General features: G+C 53.4%; 5 protein-coding genes across 9 annotated transcripts; 4 read left to right on the top strand and 1 right to left on the bottom strand.

Annotated features, from left to right (window-relative positions):
* The first annotated feature begins 225 nt into the window (after positions 1-225).
* On the top strand, positions 226-5,314 carry H257_15580 (hypothetical protein). Of its 5 annotated transcripts, XM_009843734.1 has the most exons (14): positions 233-255; positions 311-489; positions 542-731; positions 781-1,260; positions 1,309-1,555; positions 1,616-1,696; positions 1,956-2,085; positions 2,152-2,443; positions 2,505-2,714; positions 2,772-2,897; positions 3,406-3,584; positions 3,641-3,755; positions 3,812-4,809; positions 4,885-5,302. In XM_009843734.1, the coding sequence occupies exons 1-13, from the start codon at positions 244-246 to the stop codon at positions 4,328-4,330; spliced, it is 2,760 nt and encodes a 919-aa protein (XP_009842036.1). In that variant the 5' UTR covers positions 233-243; the 3' UTR covers positions 4,331-4,809; positions 4,885-5,302. The 5 variants fall into 5 exon arrangements, with proteins under 5 accessions (XP_009842038.1, XP_009842037.1, XP_009842036.1 ...); XM_009843736.1 differs by having other exon boundaries at positions 226-255; positions 3,406-3,755; XM_009843733.1 differs by having other exon boundaries at positions 3,812-5,314.
* Positions 4,134-9,467, bottom strand: H257_15579 (hypothetical protein). Its single transcript, XM_009843732.1, has 7 exons — positions 8,874-9,467; positions 8,648-8,821; positions 8,287-8,597; positions 6,967-8,237; positions 6,333-6,905; positions 5,364-6,259; positions 4,134-5,261 (listed from the first exon to the last, which is right to left on the bottom strand). The coding sequence occupies exons 1-7, from the start codon at positions 9,430-9,432 to the stop codon at positions 4,489-4,491; spliced, it is 4,557 nt and encodes a 1,518-aa protein (XP_009842034.1). The 5' UTR covers positions 9,433-9,467; the 3' UTR covers positions 4,134-4,488.
* Positions 9,468-10,086: 619 nt separating this feature from the next.
* Positions 10,087-14,126, top strand: H257_15578 (hypothetical protein). The gene is made up of 8 exons (XM_009843731.1): positions 10,087-10,672; positions 10,725-11,069; positions 11,169-11,328; positions 11,397-11,797; positions 11,907-12,122; positions 12,188-12,451; positions 12,506-13,115; positions 13,161-14,126. The coding sequence occupies exons 1-8, from the start codon at positions 10,172-10,174 to the stop codon at positions 14,015-14,017; spliced, it is 3,354 nt and encodes a 1,117-aa protein (XP_009842033.1). The 5' UTR covers positions 10,087-10,171; the 3' UTR covers positions 14,018-14,126.
* A 568-nt stretch (positions 14,127-14,694) lies between these two features.
* H257_15577 (hypothetical protein) lies at positions 14,695-16,747 on the top strand. Its single transcript, XM_009843730.1, has 9 exons — positions 14,695-14,909; positions 14,965-15,155; positions 15,252-15,287; positions 15,361-15,436; positions 15,502-15,695; positions 15,767-15,866; positions 15,945-16,306; positions 16,398-16,553; positions 16,603-16,747. The coding sequence occupies exons 1-9, from the start codon at positions 14,798-14,800 to the stop codon at positions 16,669-16,671; spliced, it is 1,296 nt and encodes a 431-aa protein (XP_009842032.1). The 5' UTR covers positions 14,695-14,797; the 3' UTR covers positions 16,672-16,747.
* Positions 16,748-17,665: 918 nt separating this feature from the next.
* Positions 17,666-18,261, top strand: H257_15576 (hypothetical protein; the record flags this gene model as incomplete). The annotated part of the gene is made up of 4 exons (XM_009843729.1): positions 17,666-17,722; positions 17,785-17,874; positions 17,940-18,104; positions 18,172-18,261. 4 exons carry the CDS (start codon positions 17,666-17,668, stop codon positions 18,259-18,261), a joined length of 402 nt encoding a protein of 133 aa, XP_009842031.1.
* Between the last annotated feature and the right edge of the window lie 107 nt (positions 18,262-18,368).

Raw genomic sequence — 18,368 nt, 5'->3', positions numbered from 1 at the left:
GGCGACACACACACACGTAACCGCTATGGGCATTTCGATTTCTGAGTTTACAGTACTGATTGATTATACACGTACGGTACTTACTAGTAGTAGTACTAGTTTACTACCGGGAGCTGTAGAGTACACTTCCCGTTTTAGCCAATCATTGGACATGCTGTGATTATTCAGCCAATCCGCATCGCCTTCAAAGCCGATCCAGAATAATCACTGACGTGGAGGACAGTCCTGAATTCGACGACAATAATGCCGACTTGGGTACGTACGTACGGCAGCAGCAATGGCGACGCCTGACGAATGTGGTTGTGTCTAGGTCAAGCAAATGGCAACGGAGGAATGGACAAGTTCCGTTCGCAAGGCCATCAAGGTGCGCCGTCCTCCTGGTGTTGCGCATGTCCTGCCAAGTTCCAATTATGGCATCGAGGTGACGACCCAAGGTACCACACACCCTGTCACGGCGATCGAGTTTGGCTACATCGACTCGAAGGACAGGTACCCATTAGCATGAGGCGTAATCTGTCGTCTCAGACATGTGTCTACCTAGCTCCATCAACCACAAGAAGAAGAATGGAGCATGTGTCCGAGGCCGCGACGCGACGGAGACAGTATCTGTGTCCAACCAATCCATGTCGTCCACGATCTCTTCCGTATTTTGTCTGGATGCGTCGCATCCGTTTACATTTACGATCGACCGGCCCACGACCAATGACCCCCAAGCGATGATCCAAGTTCGCGTACGTGGGTCGCTTTCCTTCTTTAACCCAGGCATCATGGCGTGCCTAGGTGGGGTTATCCACGGAGCTGTTGGCGTCACTTCCCATGGGCGTGCTCGAAACTTGGATGATCGTCCTGTGCGAGACGCCGCCCAGTCTGGAGAAAATGAGCGTGTTTGACTTTTCAACCCACACATTCTGCATCGGCGTTCGCCTTCGCCTAGCCCATGTCCATGCCCGAGATGTCCGCGCCATGACGGTCCACGCGCCGTCGTTCGTGCCGCACTCCCTCCGATCCATTTTCAACCTGCCGTTGCCAACATGGACGCTTCCGCGCAAGCTCCTGCCGCTGCATGCGTCCTTGACGACGCTGGTGGAGGACACGGTTCCGCGCTACATGCCTCGGCCGACACCGCCGCGGTCGCCGCGCGCGTTTTTTCTCATGCAGCAACGTCTCAACGACATTCAAAGCTACGTGCCGTTCTTCACATTGTTGCTGGAAATGGAAGAAGTGCGCATGACCAAGGACATGCACTCTTATGACCAATACGTACAATTATACACACACTCTGCTTCTTTTGTCATATCGTACACGTAGAGCGTGCGATTCCGTGTCCACCACGACCACAGCAGCGGCAGATCGCCCCCCCATGCACTCCTCGAGTACATGAAGGTAACGTTGGACGTTCCAGGGGCCATCGAAGGCCGCCCGGTGCTGCTCCAAGGCGGCAGCGTCCGCTTGCGCGCGTCCGGAGGTTTGCTTTCCCAAGTGGAAATCCACGGCGTAGTTCTGGAAGTGAAAGGCACGGTCGTGACGCTCTTGGTCCCTTGCACCGTGCATTCCGGTATATTCGTTGAGGAGGTTAGAGTCAAATGTCTTTCAATATCACTGGGATATGACGTAGCCGACGTGGCGTCCGTGCTGCCGCCTCATCTGTTCAATCCATTTGTCGCGCAACAACTGTACGCGTCGGAATCGTTTCATGGTATGGAAATATATATATATATATTTGCATGGTTTTGGCGTTAAACTATGTGGTCCGATTGGCCTAACGATTGATGAATACTTGGGAAATATTTTATTGTATTTTTCTACGCAGTAGTAACTAGGACATGTTGGGCGTCGTTTACATTGAATAAGGTGCAATGTACTCTGCGTACTGTAATTGCATTAAACATATTTACAGTTCTAACGTATCCGTATCTATCTGTGTTGATAATAGTAATAATATATATTTTCCATAGTTCGATTCACGTTCCCCCGGTATGGCTTGCGACTGGCATACGATGCGCTGGCCAACTTGACATCGTCGACCATGGCGATTCTACATCCGGACGCGTTCCCAGCCACGAATCTGTTTCGACCACGTGTTCGGTACGTTATCAAGGCCTGCTGGCCATCCATTTTGAGATTATCATTGACGTATCCGAGTCGCATTAGACTGCACGATATGATGCCGTTCAACGACCAAGTGAACGACCGGCAATTGCAAGCGGTGTGGCACATTGTGAACAAATCGAGTGGACTGGCGCCGTACATCATCTTTGGGCCTCCTGGCACGGGCAAGACGATCACTGTGATCGAGTCCATCCTGCAAGTGCTCAAGCACAACCCGAACGCGCGGGTGCTGGCGGTGGCGCCGTCCGACGCGGCCGCCGACATCCTCGGCATGCGGCTGCGCGCGTTCTTGAACAAGGCGTCGCTCTTTCGCTTCAACTGGCCCCATCGCAAGGTACAACGAGCCAGTCACTACACAACATATGGTGTGATTCATTGGACCGACTGGGAGGTAGATTGCGTCGGTGCCAGGGCCGCTGCTCGGGTTTTGCCACGTCGAAAAGGGCAAGGATGTGTTTTCGCTACCAGATCTAGCCCGGTTGCTGGACTTCCGCGTGGTCGTGACGACCACATCGCTGTCGGGCGTGCTCAAATTTGCCCAAGTCCCCGTCGGCCACTTTTCCCACTGCATTGTCGACGAAGCGTGCCAGGCCACCGAGCCAGAGGTGGGTTCGTTTGAGGGGGATGTTTACGACGACGACGGTATGTAACATGTCATGTAGACGCTGGTCGCGTTGACCTTGTGCGACCGCAACACCCATGTGACGTTGGCAGGCGACCCGATGCAGTTGGGGCCTTCGTGCCGTGCAAAGTCGTCGTGTCAATTCCGCTTGGTGGAATCGTTCCAGGTTCGTATTCGAAAATATAAAAGCAATACTGTCTGAAGACTGGATTTATGAAGTGGGTATATATATATATATATGTATGTAGGGTGTTAAGACTGGATTTGCAGTGAATATATCAAAGTAGAAGTATTGTGCTTTCGAGTGAAATTTCGTGTTATGGTGTGGTTTCTCGTTGGAATTTAAATCGATTTGATTGGCTACCTCAGATGAGCTCAAAATTATTAACCAATCAAAACCTTCTCAATGAAATTCAACCAATCAGATCGATTGTGGATCGGTTTGGTGGGCGCGATTCGATTGCACCCCCTCCCCAAATTTGTATCAAATCGACAATATCTTCTTCTTTTTTTTTATAATAATATGTTTGTTGTTGAATAATTCCTTCTGTATTTGAATATATACCTCATTGTCTTAAAGTTAATCCAGGTAAAAAATTAAATTCGAAATGATGTATTAAATATAGGGTGGCAGATCTGAACGATTTGTTTGATATATCAACTGGGGTGTGTAGGAGCGGCTAATGCGCATGCCCATGTACGACTGCGCGACAGCGGACAACGCCATGCGTATTGTTAAGCTCGTCAACAACTATCGATCCCATTCGGCGTTGATTGCGCTGTCGTCGACGTTGTTTTACCACAACGAACTGCTGCCGTGCGCCGATCCCCGCTTGGTCGACTCGATGTGCCAGTACGCAACATGAGCACCGTGTCACACACACACAACATGATGGGGATGTCGTGTAGATGGGAAGGCCTGCAAGGCCGCCACCAGTTCCCGATGATGTTTTACGCAGTCAACGGAGTCCAGCACCAAAGCATCGAGTCGTCTAGCTTTTGCAACCTCATGGAAGCCATCAAGGTACGTTGAACATGACATGGGTGGGGTCATAGTGAATCATGTATATCGTGTTGTAGGTGGCCGACGTGATCGGGAATCTATTGCGTACGACCGGCGTGTCGACAAAAGACATTGCCGTGATCACGCCATACCGCCAACAAGTGGTCAAGCTGCGCCAGCTGCTGCGCGCCCGAGGCCACGGCGCAGTGAACGTCGGTACAGTGCACAACTTTCAAGGCCAAGAAAGCAAGATTTGCATCTTGAGCACGGTCATGACAAGCATGGACACGATCTCCTCCTGCGACTACGTCAAGGCGGAGCGGCCGATTCCAGTGCTGTCCGACTACAAGAGCTTCAATGTGGCGCTAACCCGAGCGCAGGCGCTGTGCATTGTCGTGGGGCACCCCGCCGTGCTGTCCCGCCATGCGTTGTGGCGCTACATGATGGGGTACTGCGTCCGACACGGCGGGTACCAAGGCACGGACGAAGCGGACGACGACGACGTGGATGTGTTCAATGTGACACCGCCGTCCGTCAAGTTTGGGGCCATCAGCGACGAACCATTGGACGACCCTGAATGGCACTTATTTATGTAACTATCGACAACCAACCAACCGCGCCATCCCAGGGTCAACAAGCTCAATTTCGGCACCACGAAATTGATATTTAATACAACTAATATAAAAAAGCACACACAAAGTCAAGCTGGTTCCATCCCTCTTCGTTTTTCGTCTCGTGTCGTCGTTCTCCACTCTTATGAGACATTGTCTTTGGTGTCAAAGATACGGCCTTGCTTGATTTCGTGCGCGTGGATGCCGTAGCACAGCCTTTTTTCGCAGTGCTTTCGGTTGAGCACACGCGGGGGGGCGTCGTGGCCGTCGTCCTTGACGGCCACATGCACCTGCGCCGGGAACCGCGTGTCGATCCACTGCAGCTCGACGAGGATCTGGGGAGTGTCGGGGTAGTTGTCCCCGAGCGCGAGCTTGTGCACAGCGTTGCTGAGCACGTCGAGGTTTAGCATTGTCTTCTTGAGCAGCAGCGGCACCCACAGTTTGTCCTTTTTGCCGCCGTCCAGGTAGGCTTTCAAGTCGATTTCGGCTTCCCCAATGCACTCGCCCAGGGACAACGTGTCGTGGTTGTACACACTCAGGAGGAGCTTGCCACCGGACGCCGCCAGATCCTTCTCGGCCATGCCGAATACGAGCTGTTCGTTCCACAACGGGTTCAACGTGTGGCGCTTGATGCTTGTCATGTGCTTGAACGTGCCGCACGTGACGACGCAGTACGGATCCAACACGTTTCGCATCATGTTGGACCGGAGGTTGCGGCCTTCAACGATCGACAAGTGCATCTCGTTGGGGCGGTGGACGATTTCTTTGCCGAACCGGTTCACAGTGTCGAGGCCAACGATATGGCCTTCGAGCCACCGCCCTTTCTTGGCCGACGCCAGCAGCACCGGCATGTGCATCTCAAACACGCGGACGGGAATTGGGGGCTTGAGCGCATACTGTTCATGCTGCAGCCACACTAGTAGTGCCACGACATGTATAAATATATTATCAATCGACCCGTGGGAATCGAAAATCGAGGGTTGCTGCTGCTGCTGCACCTTTGTATGTATGTACGTACCTTCGTGCTCGGCAGAATGCGATTCTTGGCCAAACAACCCGTGCGAGTAAAAGTTGACTTTAATGCGACCGTTCTTGACCCAAGCGACGGTGCCTTGTCGCCACTCGCCGTCGCTTTGTTGGGCAGCCCCCGACGGGGGGACGTGGTCGGCGGGGGTGTTGTGGCGATGCTGCACACGCACGAGGATGTGCTCGCCGATCGTGCGCACACTCTTCCGGACGTTGTACTTGACGCGCCTCGAATGCTCCTGAATCTTGAGCGATGTGTCGGTAGAGATGTCGCTCTTGCGGAGGTACACAAAGAAGCAAATGGCAATACCCACGTTTTCCAACACACAAAATGCCAAGAGGCGCCAGATCAGCGGAAAGCAGTTGGTCACGGGACCGTAGTCCAGTTCTGAGATCGGACACTCGGGGCTGAACGAGTCCATTTGGCCAGTCACGTACACAAAGATGGCGGGCACGACCATCGTCGCCACGAGTGCCTCAAATGTGAACGCGCCGAGCCAGGGCCCGATGCCAATCATCCGACGAGGTACCGATCGCTTGCAGTCGATGACCATCTTGATCGCGTCAAAGCGAGAGGCAACCGTGTTGTTGCAGAACGCACACAAGGCACAGAACGGCCAGATGACGCTGAACATGGTCACGTAGCTGAACTGGATAGCCATGTGCAGCAAGTCCCCCTGCGGCGAGTACACGGGCATGCTGGACTCTTCCATGATGCGGTCGGCATTGTACACGTAGTTGCGGCAGTGCCATTCTTTAATTAGGCGCAGCCGGAACGACGGCCGGCCACCCGACGCGGCGGCTGCTTTGTGCAACGGATCTTCCCAAATGCTTTCGTTCTTCTTGTTGTGTTCGATGTCTTGGGTCACGCGGTCGATCCAGTCGTAGCTACGACAAGGGGCAAATAAATACATGTCAGGATATTACCGTTTTTGCGTGTCAACGTGAGTAAAGTACCTACCTGGTCACTTGGTACACGTCCAAGTCGTCCCGTTTCACATTCAAACAAATCTGATTCATGCGGCTATGGTGGCTCGACAAGTTGGCAAACAACGATTCGATCGTGGCCTCGACATCTGCGGCGCGGATGGGTTTCTTTTCCGACAGAAACTGCGCCAGCTCCTCCTTTTCCATATCCGTCAAGTCGTTCGACTGGTCAACTTCGTCTGTCACCGCCGCCACTGCGGCCGCCAAGTCATCTTCGGTCGCCCCGGGCATCGACATGCGCAGCGCCCGCAGCGCTTGCTTGCTGTGCCGGACCACCGACCCCGCGGCAGTTTGGGTGGCGGTTTGCGTCAAATTCACCGCGCTTTGCGTGAGGTTGACTGCCGTTTGAAAGTGCATTTTCAACCCGTTCTTGAGCTTGAGGCTGAGTTGATCTTTGCTCACCAAGTACGTGTCCCGCGCCGATACGACCGCGCGACGCAGTAAGAAAGGGACGAACGTGTTGATGACCAGGTTGAGGGCTTGGGTGACAATCAGGGGCGTCACGAACGCAGAATCCATGCCCACTAGCCCCGATACCCAGTACCGACTACATGCATTGCAACCATCATCAACCATTCACACCTATTAGAATCGATTATTTGACGTACCTAAATTTGAACCGACCGTTACCTGTAAACCACATATTCGTGTCAATGTGAACCCGAATAAACTCTTGGACTTCGCCGCCGTATGGCGTGTACAAGAACGCGAGGAGGAAGAACCAGTAAAAGTACCCCACCCAGTTGAACAAGAAGATCTTCTCCACGAAGCGGCGGTTGTTTTCTTGAAGCGTTGCGTAGTTTTCCCACTTGTTGAAGACCGACGCAATCAATTCAAAGATGGCCAGAAACAAAATGTCGAGCGTCAGGCCCAGCACAATGCCCTGGACGAGCACATACGTCCACCGTGCCGTACCCACAACGCCCCGCTCGGTGGAAAAGCACCCGACCAGCGCCCTGTCGCAGTCATAGTACGCCGGGTCGAACGTCGCCGTGTCACAGTATCCCTGGCAACCGCGGACAGACTCGCGAATGTCTCGTAGAAAGTTATACGTTTTGCCTTGCTGAAGCAGCAACTCGCACTGGTTGACACAATTGTGCGAGTCTAGGAAGGCCGGGCATCGCGGGTCGTCGCACATGGGGGTCATCACGGCAATGATGTACCATTGGCAGTACAGCATCACAAACACAAACAAGAGGATACAGCACACGACGGAAAACACGCCAAAGAGAATGTACTTTGGGTACCGCCGTCGCCGGTCGTACATTTTCACATCGACGTAATCGGGGGGGTCGCCTTCGTTGGCCACGTTGATTGTTTCCACGACGTAGTCCTTGAACTCTTGGTTCGGATACTCGACCTCCTTGGCTTGGAGCAGGTCCCACTCGACAAGCAACGAGTACTGGTACCGCTTCCACCGCTTCAGCACGGACGGCGCCCACACAAACGCGACCAGGAGGCCGTAGATACCCAGCGCCTGCATGTAGCTGTGGTAATCGACTTGCCGCCACACGACCCACAAACCGATGCCCACAAGGCATGGCGTGCTCAGCGACGCACAATATAGCCGGATGAATGCCGTGTAAAATGCAATGTGCAACCCAAAGTGATCTTTGGTACGCAAGAGAAACAGCCGTCGCGTCGACGCCGACAGCGCCTCCTTGAACCACGACGACGTGATAAAGTCCGTCACGTTCGGGTCGTGCAGGGGAAACACGTCATGGACGACCGGGTCCTGGTTGTTTTCAATCCCCCGGAGGCCCGCGCCGGGGGGACGGTCCGCGGCGGGCCTGGTCAAGATGGACGCGAACGCCGCGATGCGATCGGCGGCCGTCATTGTCTCGGCATTCGCGCCGTACTCGTCGCCCAACGACTTGGCCTACACACCTCTCTACCATGACGTTTTGAAGGTGATTAAAGTATCGTACGTCTTCCTCGGAATGGTACTCCACGATACGCTCCATTTTCATGAGCTTGTCCTCTCGCGCGAGAAGCCACAGCGGCGCATTGAGCAGGAGGATGATCTTCCCCACCGTGTTGCGCGTGTTGGCCAACACCGTCACGTGAATACCAGCTCGTAGAATGTTGGACAGCACCACCTCTTGCTGCTTGTAGTCGGCGTCCGAGATCCCATCTTGGTTGTTCAAGATCAAGACAAACTCATAGTCCATGCGCGGTTGGATGTTGAGCATCCGCACGACCAAGTGCGGCAGCCACAGGCACTCGGCGTGTTCCGACACTGTGAGGCTGCCACGTCATCATACGTTCAACAGGTTTGTGTAGACGCACCTGCTGTGACGGTCGACTCGACGCGCTCGTCGCCCTTGGTAATCGCAGGCACATTCATTCCAAACGCTTCTTGGTACTCGATGGGTTCCATCGGCAACGATATGTCGTCCAGCACCGATCCCGCGACCACGTACGCCCTCGTGGCCTTGCCCGACATGAGAATGTACATCCCATCTACCACAACACATTCGTTGCATAACAAGTTGCTACAGATTGCTAATCGAACCTGCTTCCGCTTCGTCCAAGACAATCACTTCGTCACGAGCGAAAGATCGCATTTCTGCGAGTCGCGCCAACTGCGACAGCTCGCGGTCCGTCAGGCAAGAAAACTCCTCGACGCCACCGAGAAATTTCTTGGTCGTGAAGATCTTGGAGTCGCTGTCGTCGGCGGTGTCGGCTGAGTCGGCCTCCGAGCAGCACAGTACCGCGCGGAGCCATTCAAACACATCTGCGCGTGACATGCCACAGAACCGCCGACTCTCGCGCCGCTTCTGTTCCCGCATGACACGCAGCGACTGACCGACATGCGCTCGGATCTTCGACCGAAGTTCGTCTTGTTCGAGTTCTAGCGTTGTTTTAGACTGCGCTGACACAGGTGTGACGGCCTGGGACGTCAAGTCTGGCAACGTCGACGGCAATGGCAACGGCGGCGATGGCTCGGGTAGCGGAGGGTTTGGCTCGTTCAATGAAGGTCTCTTCAACGATAACGGAGGCGGTGGTAGGTCCGTGGCCTCCACGAGGACGTCAGGGATCGGCGTCACGACCCCATTCGTACTGCTGCTCATGGCGGATCTTTCTGCGAACAGCCAGCTGATTGAACGACGACTTGTGGGAGGTTGTGGGCGGTTTCTTTTTTTAGGTGGTTACATGTGAAACGCCCAATGATTTACGAATTTGGTGGTGGCAACGGGTGCCGCCAACCACGTTGCCTTATTGCCCAAGAGTTACGAATAACAACGCACCAAAGTTGATCGCATTTGGTTAAGACTTGGCTAAAACTTCAAATTACTTAACTGTAAGAGCAACTCCACCTTAGCGTCAACAACAGTACTATCGGTATTTAAGTTTACAGGGTCCTAGTGCAGCATCGTCATATCCGTCAGTGATTTTCCGGTGAAAAAGACAGAATTCATACACGATGGCATGTATACTTGTCAGGTAAATCTCGAGGCTAGACTGTAACTTGTACATCAAGCTTGAGAGCGAAGTACTTCATCAAAGTACATGGTACTGTACGTGGACAAAATGAACAGGTACACTCTTATAGTAATACTAGGTACAACTCCTTTCAAGACATCCTTTTATTATTACTCATTACTGTATTGGAGCATGTCTCGCTGGTTTTGACGATTTAAAATAGTATTAGTAGTATTACTACTATCTTGTCCGGACCGTCAGTTCATCCGGTTTACTTCCGACTGAACCGGTGAACCGACGTCGTTCCAACGAAAGTCCCTTGCAAGCGAACCACACACACACACACATCATTCCGGTCCGTGTCCCACCCGCACTACTGCTTAAACGATGTCCTCCGAAGAAGACCTGCGCTCCGATGACGACGACGAACAAGAAGACGTAGATGACTACTCTGACGACGACGACGAAGTGACGTCCAAGAAGCGCAAGGGCAGCGCCGCTGCGGCGCCCAAGGCGAAGAAGAAGAAAAAACCAAAGGTCATGAGCTTCATCGATGACATGGCCGACGAAGCCTCGGACGACGAGAGCGATGATGACTATGACCGAGGTGACTTCCTTCCAGACGAGCGGCATCTCGCGGAAGAAGAGAAGGAAGAACTGGACCACCAGAGCCACCATCAGTACAACCAGCACCGCAACAACGCCGCACACAACGACGACGACACGGAAGACATTATCCGCGAGCTGAAAAAGCGATCCAAGCAACAGAGTCGGCGCGGCAACGAAGACGACGACGAGGACACTGTCGAGTCTATGCAGTCGGCGGTTGCCCAACAGGCACTGTTGCCATCGATCCAGGATCCGCGCATGTGGGTGTTCAAATGCAAGGTATGCACGCGTCGTCCTCGTTCTTTCCGTGTCTTACACTGCTTCTATCTAGCCGGGACGCGAGCAGCACTTGGTCATGGCGCTCATGAACAAGTTTTTGGAATTCGCCAAGCGCGGCACGCCGCTCCCAATCAAGTCTGTGATCGCGTCGAGTTCCAAGGGCTTCATATACGTCGAGTCGGAGCGAGAACCGTACGCCAAGGACGCGGTCAACGGCATCCGCGACATCTTCCCGTGGTCCATGAAGCTCGTGCCGATCCACGAAATGACTGCTGTCCTGACCATCCAAAACAAGAAGACGCCCGTCACAGCTGGCTGTTGGGCGCGGTTCAAGCGCGCTGGTTTGTACAAGGGCGACTTGTGCAAAGTGGTCGAGATTGTCGACAACGGCTTGCGGGTGAGTTCCTGTGACAAGGACACTTGTCCATGGTTGTTGGACATTGTCACACATATCATCTGCGATATGATGCAACGCACTGACACAACTTGTATGTAGGCAGTGGTCAAACACATTCCTCGTCTCGATCAAATCGTTCTTCAAGGCGGCGACCAGCCCAAGTACAAAAAGGGTCAGCGTCCCCCGCTCAAGCTGTTCAACGCGACATCTCTCCAGGGCACGTCGGCGGAAGTGAGTCGCAAGCGGCATCCGGTGCTCGGTACGTCCGCCAAAGAACGCGTATATGCGACGACGTTTGGTCATATAACCTGTGGATGATATTGTTAGATGGGATGATGGACTTCTTTGACAATGAATGGTTCAAGGACGGGTTCCTGTACAAAGAACTGAACATTGCGACGATGCTCCAACTCGACGAAGTCAACCCGACGCTGGACGAAATCAACAAGTTTTCCCACACAACGACCGACTTTGGCGACTCGGACACCGACCAGCCGGCATCGTCCGTGTCCAAGCTGGACCTAGGGGATGCCGACGCATGGAAGAACAAGGTGGATCTGACCAAGGGAGACACGGTCAAGGTGATTGAGGGCGATCTGGTCAACCTGCTGGGGGTCGTCGTTGGCACCAACTCGACCAACGACACGGTGCGCGTGATGCCGCTGCACGACGAAATCAAAGACACTATATTGGACTTTCAACTCAAGCAACTGATCAAGATCGTCAAGGTATGTTGGAGATGTGAAAGATAGTAGAAGGGGGGGAGGACAAGTATCCTGTAGAATCGAGACATTTTGAACTGGGATGTATATGGACTGATGTGCTTTGATTACATAGGTGGGGGCCCATATTAAAGTCGTGTCGGGGCGGTATTCCGGTGAAACGGGCACGGTTGTGAGCCTAGATGAATCGCTTGGGGCACCCGTGGCGATTGTGCTAGTGGACACGCAAGCCAAGGAGATCCAGGTCCGCGTGCGCGACATCCAAGAGTCGGCCGAGGTGTCGCAGGGATTGGACTCGCTCAAGGGCAAGGAACTGTACGATTTGGTCGCGGTACGAGATGCCATGTGTGACACTGGGTGGGGGGGGATCTTAACGAGTTACGCTTTGATTTGTAGCTCCCGCATGGCGAAGTGGGCGTCATCACACATGTCGGCCGCGACAGCTTCACGGTGCTGGCTCAGAACGGCCAAACCAAGAGCATTGCGGACCAGGAAATCCAGCGCAAGATCTTTTCGACGCGGGCGTCGGCATTGGACAAGAAGGGCAACCCGATCACGGTGGGGGAGATGGTGCAAGTGGTCGAAGGGTCGTTCTCGGGCCAAACTGGCACGATCAAGCACATTTACCGCAGTTATATCTTTCTCCACAACAACCGCGTGGTACGTCGTCGTCAAGTGATATATGTGACAGTGTTTTGACTTATCATGTCATAGACGATGAACGCGGGTATTTTCATGGTGCGCAACCGCCAACTCATCTTGTCCGGAGACAAGGTCAAGTCGAACAACGCTCCAGGCAGTGGAAGCAGTGGCCATGGTGGCGGCGGGAGCGACCGGTACGGCGGCGGCGGTGGTCGCCCCAACGACCGCCAGCAACAGCAGCGTGGCGGTCCTCGCGGCGCGTTCCAGTCGGATCTGGTTGGCAAGACGGTCAAGATCAAGCGAGGCCAGTGGAAGGGCTACATTGGGATGGTTGTGGACGAAGGCGACACAACGGTGAAAGTCGAGATGCATTGCAATTCAAAGTGCATTGAAGTGGAGAAGAAGATTGTCAACGTGGCCGGCGACCGCCAAGGCGTGCACGTCGACCGCACCCACGGCAGTAGCACGACCATGTCGTCGGCGCAGACCCCCATGGTATCCCAGACCCCGCTGCATCACGGGATGACGCCGATGGCAACGCCGCTGCACAACGCACCGCGGACGCCATCCTCCCGGAGCTACTCGTCGGGGTCGCGGACGCCTCAGCACGACGCGTGGTCATCCCACAACGACGACCAGCTCCTGGAAGCCAACATTCCCCACGAACGCGAGATTTCCCACGGTACGAATCTCATATTTCCGACTAGCTTTGAATGATTATTTGTAGCGCAAAGCTTTGGGACGCCGTTGGAACCGGTGGTACCGTCCGAGTTTGGTGTTGCGAGCACGTACAAACAGTCGAGTTACAACGACATGAACTCGATGCTCAACCATCCGACGACCCCGGGATTGCTCAACCCAACGACCCCCGGGTTTCAAGGTCCGTACAGTACCCCGGGGGGACTTCAGCCCACGACGCCGTTCGTGTCGACGCCAGGCATGCCGCACAACTCGGTGCAAACCCCGCTGCAGACGCCGTTCCAGAGCCACCACTCGTCGTTTGGCCCGACGACACCAGGCATCAACATGATGCACGGCCACCATCACCACCCCACCACCCCCGGGGTTATGAACCCCACCACCCCCGGGTTCTCTGCGTATACCCCGATGAACCCGACGACGCCGGGGCTGTTTGCAAAGGGAACCCCCGCGGGTGCCGTGACCCCCCATGGCGTAGGTATTGGCGCCACCCCCGCCCCCATGACGCCGGCATCCGGACAGTACTACGACAACGGCTTCGGCACGTCGAGTGGCGGCGGCGGCGAGGCATCGTGGATGAGCAAGGGCGTGGTGGTTGAAGTGGCCACCCCCGGCGAGCACTACAAGGCTCAAGGCGTGATTGTCTCAGTTGGACATGATGCGTGCTTGTTAGACGTTCGAGGCCAGACAGTCAGCATCCACGTGGACGACTTGAACCATGTGATGCCAGAAAAGGGAGACAACGTCAAGATTCTGGTCGGAGACGAAGCCGGCAAGACGGGTGTGTTGATTGGGACCGACGCCAACGACGGCATTGTCAAGATGGACGGCACGGCCGAAATTAAGATTTACCCCCGCAGTCACTTGGCCAAAGTGGCCAACTAAGTAGTAGTAGGTAGTAGCGGCTACAACCAGGTGGTGGTGCTACGACTACCGGTAGTCTAATTGTATTTGAAACAAAAAACATGAATATAGTAGAAGTACTGTGATGGCATGTGGAGAGAGATTGATCACGGGTGTGAATGCGAGATATGGGGAGCCAGGCGACTCGAGTTTACAGTTGCTATGACTGTGATCTCCTGGCGGCTCTACTTGCCCCTATCGACCATTGCGATGAACAATGCGTGGCGCCGAACGTCACACACAAGCGGCGCCAACGCCCATCTGGCACGACAGGACAAGGTTTGAATGGCTGGTTGCACTTCAACTCACTCCTCACATCCCCACCTGGCATCGGTAGAAGTTCCATGGTGAAGGGGTGATAGCATCGAGGACGGTCAATATGACAATGTTTGATTGAGGCTAAATAAAGCTATACTTTTGACATATTTATCGTCGTAGACGACAGATTACTTGAAATTTGTAGCAAACATGATTGTATGTCTTGTCGTAACCTGTGACAGACGACTTTTCCTATGGCCGTTTGGTCCAATCAAATGGCACGTGTGTCCTACCGCGAAGTTGAAGTTTGGGGGGTGGTCCCCGAAATTCAATTGTTGGGGACCCCCCCATAAGAAATATTAAAGTCAACGTCGAGGTTCTCAGGTTGTTTTTTGTATATACTCGATCAAATAAAATGAAGATCCGCCACCATAGCATTTCGTAACTCGAGTGCATTTGACAAGAGTTCGTTTCCTGCCTGCACGGTCTTCCATCATCATCCCCATGGCGCTTCGATTCATCACCAAGTCGATGCCTTCGGCCATGGCCCGCAGCCAACGCCGCTTTCTTGCGCCCACGACCGCATCGAAACACATGTCCACGGTTGTCGGAACTGGTATGGCCGTCCTCCTTTGACAAGTGAGTTGTCAGAGTGATGATTTCGTGGCTAGGCGAGTTCCCTGGTGGACAAACGGTGCCGTACGTAAACAAGATCACGGTGTTGGACCCGAAAGAGCAGGATATCATTCCTGCCTACCGAATCTTGGATCAGCAAGGCAAACTCGTGACCGGTGGTCAAGTCCCCGAAGGCCTCAACGAAGAAGTGATCGTCGACTTGTACAAGAACATGGTTCGCTTGAACGTAAGTCTAGCTCGTTCCTTGTTGATGTAAAAACTCCCACGACAACAACGCCCCCATGCCAGTATATCCTGATTAAAGCTGCCTTTTGGTCTGTAGCAAATGGACAATGTCTTTTACGACGCCCAACGCCAGGTAGGGTCGACATATGCGTCTCTCTCTCTCGCGTACATTGTAGTATGCTTACTTGCCTTGTATATTCCTTCAGGGTCGTATTTCGTTTTACATGACCGCATTTGGAGAGGAAGGCACGTTGTTTGGCAGCGCAGCCGCCATCAAACCTCGTACGACATTGCCGTTTACGTTAGAGGTCGATCGTGCCGACTCTGACGTTCTCGTCGGGTGGTAGGGGACATGGTGTTTGCCCAATACCGCGAAGCCGGCGTGCTAATGTACCGCGGGTTTACGTTGGACCAGTTTGCCGATCAATTGTTCAGCAACGAAGGCGACTTGGGCAAAGGCCGTCAGATGCCCGTGCATTATGGCTCCAAAGAATTGAACTACCAGACCGTGTCGTCGCCGCTGGCCACTCAACTCCCCCAGGTATGACCTCCGTTGCCAATTAGCCTCAAATTTTGATCCACCATTTCTAACAACTCGATGTGCATGATCAGGCGGCTGGGGCTGCGTATGGCTTTAAAGTGGCCAAGGAAGACCGCATTGCCATTTGCTACTTTGGCGAAGGCGCTGCCAGTGAAGGCGATTTCCACGCTGGTATATATACATTATATATTCCCCACAAGGATCGTCGCTGAAAACTATATGTGTGTTTGGGCTCATCTTGGGACGTAGCACTCAACTTTGCGGCCACGCGCGACTGCCCCGTGCTCTACTTTGCAAGAAACAACGGATATGCCATCAGTACGCCCGTGAAGGACCAGTTCCGAGGCGACGGAATTGCGTCCCGCGGCGCTGGCTACGGTATCCCCGTGATCCGAGTGGACGGCAACGACCTGTTTGCCGTGTACGAAGTGACCAAGAAGGCCCGCGAAATGATCTTAACCGGGGGGCGCCCTGTGCTCATCGAAGCCATGTCGTACCGCCAAGGCCACCACTCGACGTCGGACGACTCGACCCGGTACCGCGAAGTGTCGGAGATCAAGTTCTGGAAGGACACCAACTGCCCGATCAACCGGTTGAAGCTGTACATGCTGGTACGTACGCCAGCCAGCCAGCCATCCAGCATGCCAACTCTTCTTGATGGGTATCGACGACGGTGGATGATACAAATATGTATTTTTGCAGGACCAAGGGTGGTGGTCGGAAGAGCGGGACCAGGCGTTGAAAGATGCCGAGCGCATCAACGTATTGCAATCCCTCGCGAAAGCCGAAGCCAAGGGCATACCTGAGATTCAAACCATGTTTGACGACGTCTACTTTGAAAAACCGCGCCACATTCAGGTACACATACCTACTACATACACAACGGCAACTCTCAACATGTGTATAGGAGCAAGAAAAGGAAATGCTCGAGCATTTGGCCAAGTACCCAGAACATTATTCGTCGGGGGGACATTAGACAGTTATAACAAGCCACAACGCTAGTAGTACAAATACAGTAACGTGAAGATTCGAACGATCGGTTGGAGGATGGATTATTTATTGGTGCAAGGTGTTGCGATTGTACAGTATACTGGGCTATATATCCAGCTAACATTACGTGTACTACAAACTAACGTTACTAGTATGTTCTGTACACACAGAGCTTGTCCTGTGCAAGGCAAGGAGCATACATAAGTCTTACCGTAGCGAACAAGCAGTAGTCACGCCACTGAACCTCATGACATTACCGGTAGTACACGTGTTTCCCATTGAAGTTGCCTTCGACATGCGTCCAAATGTTCAGACTCGACCAACTGGAAACTGAAAGTTTCCTACGTGCATTGACTACACTTCGTAGAATGTACTACGTAGTAGTGCCAGTGCAATAGGAAGCAACACATAATGCAGATGAGGCTGTAGTGCTTGCTGCTTTCTACAAACTAGTACTGTTAGTACTGCTGTACTGGTAACGTTACGTAGGATGTGTACACCCACCCATGCACAAATTGCATGCAGCATGAGTTGAAATGCTCATCCATTTCAAACAACACACTACGGCTTGAATTATATCCAATGGCCGTTCGATTAGCTAAATACCATGATTTGATTGGATGGGCCTTCTTCCTAAAGGGCAAATCAGATGGATTCTTTGTAGCGTGTGTCGCATCGCTTCCCATCACAGCAGGTTTGACATTTTTTTAATGCAGCACTTGAAAACTCTATACTAATGTGAGTGTTTTTATTTGGATCCTGGCATGAACCATCGCACTTTGCTCTTGCCAACGCAAGTAACTCGTAGGTTACCATCAATTTGCAAAGTGGCGACTCCCAAGGCATTGGTAAGTCGTCTGTCGTCCCGGTGGTTACTCCAGTGGCATGTCGTCCTCCTTGGTTGTCAGCGTCAGTGGCTTCCTCGTGAACTTGCATCCCTCACCATCTTTGCATGATGTTAGCCCTTGACTCGATAGCGCATGAACATCCAAGTCGATCGTTTCGAAGCCGTCCATGTCAAAGGCAAAAAGTTTGTGGTACCTGTTGCCACCATGTCTCTACATCCAGCGTCATGCTAAGCAACGATCGAACGATGTAGGGCTACATCACAAGTGTAGAGCACTTGGCCAGTGGTTCCAAGTGGGAAATCCCCATCCGGTATTCCGTGTACAATGCATTCCATGCCAAGGTAACGACGACGACTGCCGATGGTGGTCACGGCAAGTTCCATCTCAGCATCCTATTGTGTGGTAGCTTGTCAAGACCGATCCGAAGGCAGCGAAACTGCCCTTCCCCAAAAAGTCGTTATTTGCGCCCCCCAATGCTACTCGCCGGGACCTTCTCAACAAATTCGTGACACAGTTGACCACAATCACGCTTTCCCCCGAAGGCAGTAAACTGCTGGACGCCCTTCTCGACGTACGAACCAACGTGAAAGACACCGTCAAACCAGCTCAACCCCCTGCCACCCATGAACCCGAGCCAGCTCCCGTTCAAGTGGAAGCTCCAGTGGCAGCAGCATTGCCAGTTGAACCAAGCGAGGCCTCATCGGTGCTTGTGGCCGAATCCCTCGTAGAGGCAACCCCTGCCGCAACTGCTTCTGTTGAAGTGCCGGTTGTAGGCGTACCAGCCGTGGACACAGTAGTGTCAAAAATCCACGCGGAAGCCGCCCCGGCTGTTCAA

This window comes from Aphanomyces astaci, assembly GCF_000520075.1.
Source record: "Aphanomyces astaci strain APO3 unplaced genomic scaffold supercont1.72, whole genome shotgun sequence".
Lineage (NCBI taxonomy): Eukaryota > Oomycota > Saprolegniomycetes > Saprolegniales > Verrucalvaceae > Aphanomyces > Aphanomyces astaci.
This window is presented reverse-complemented; position numbering and strand designations above follow the sequence as displayed.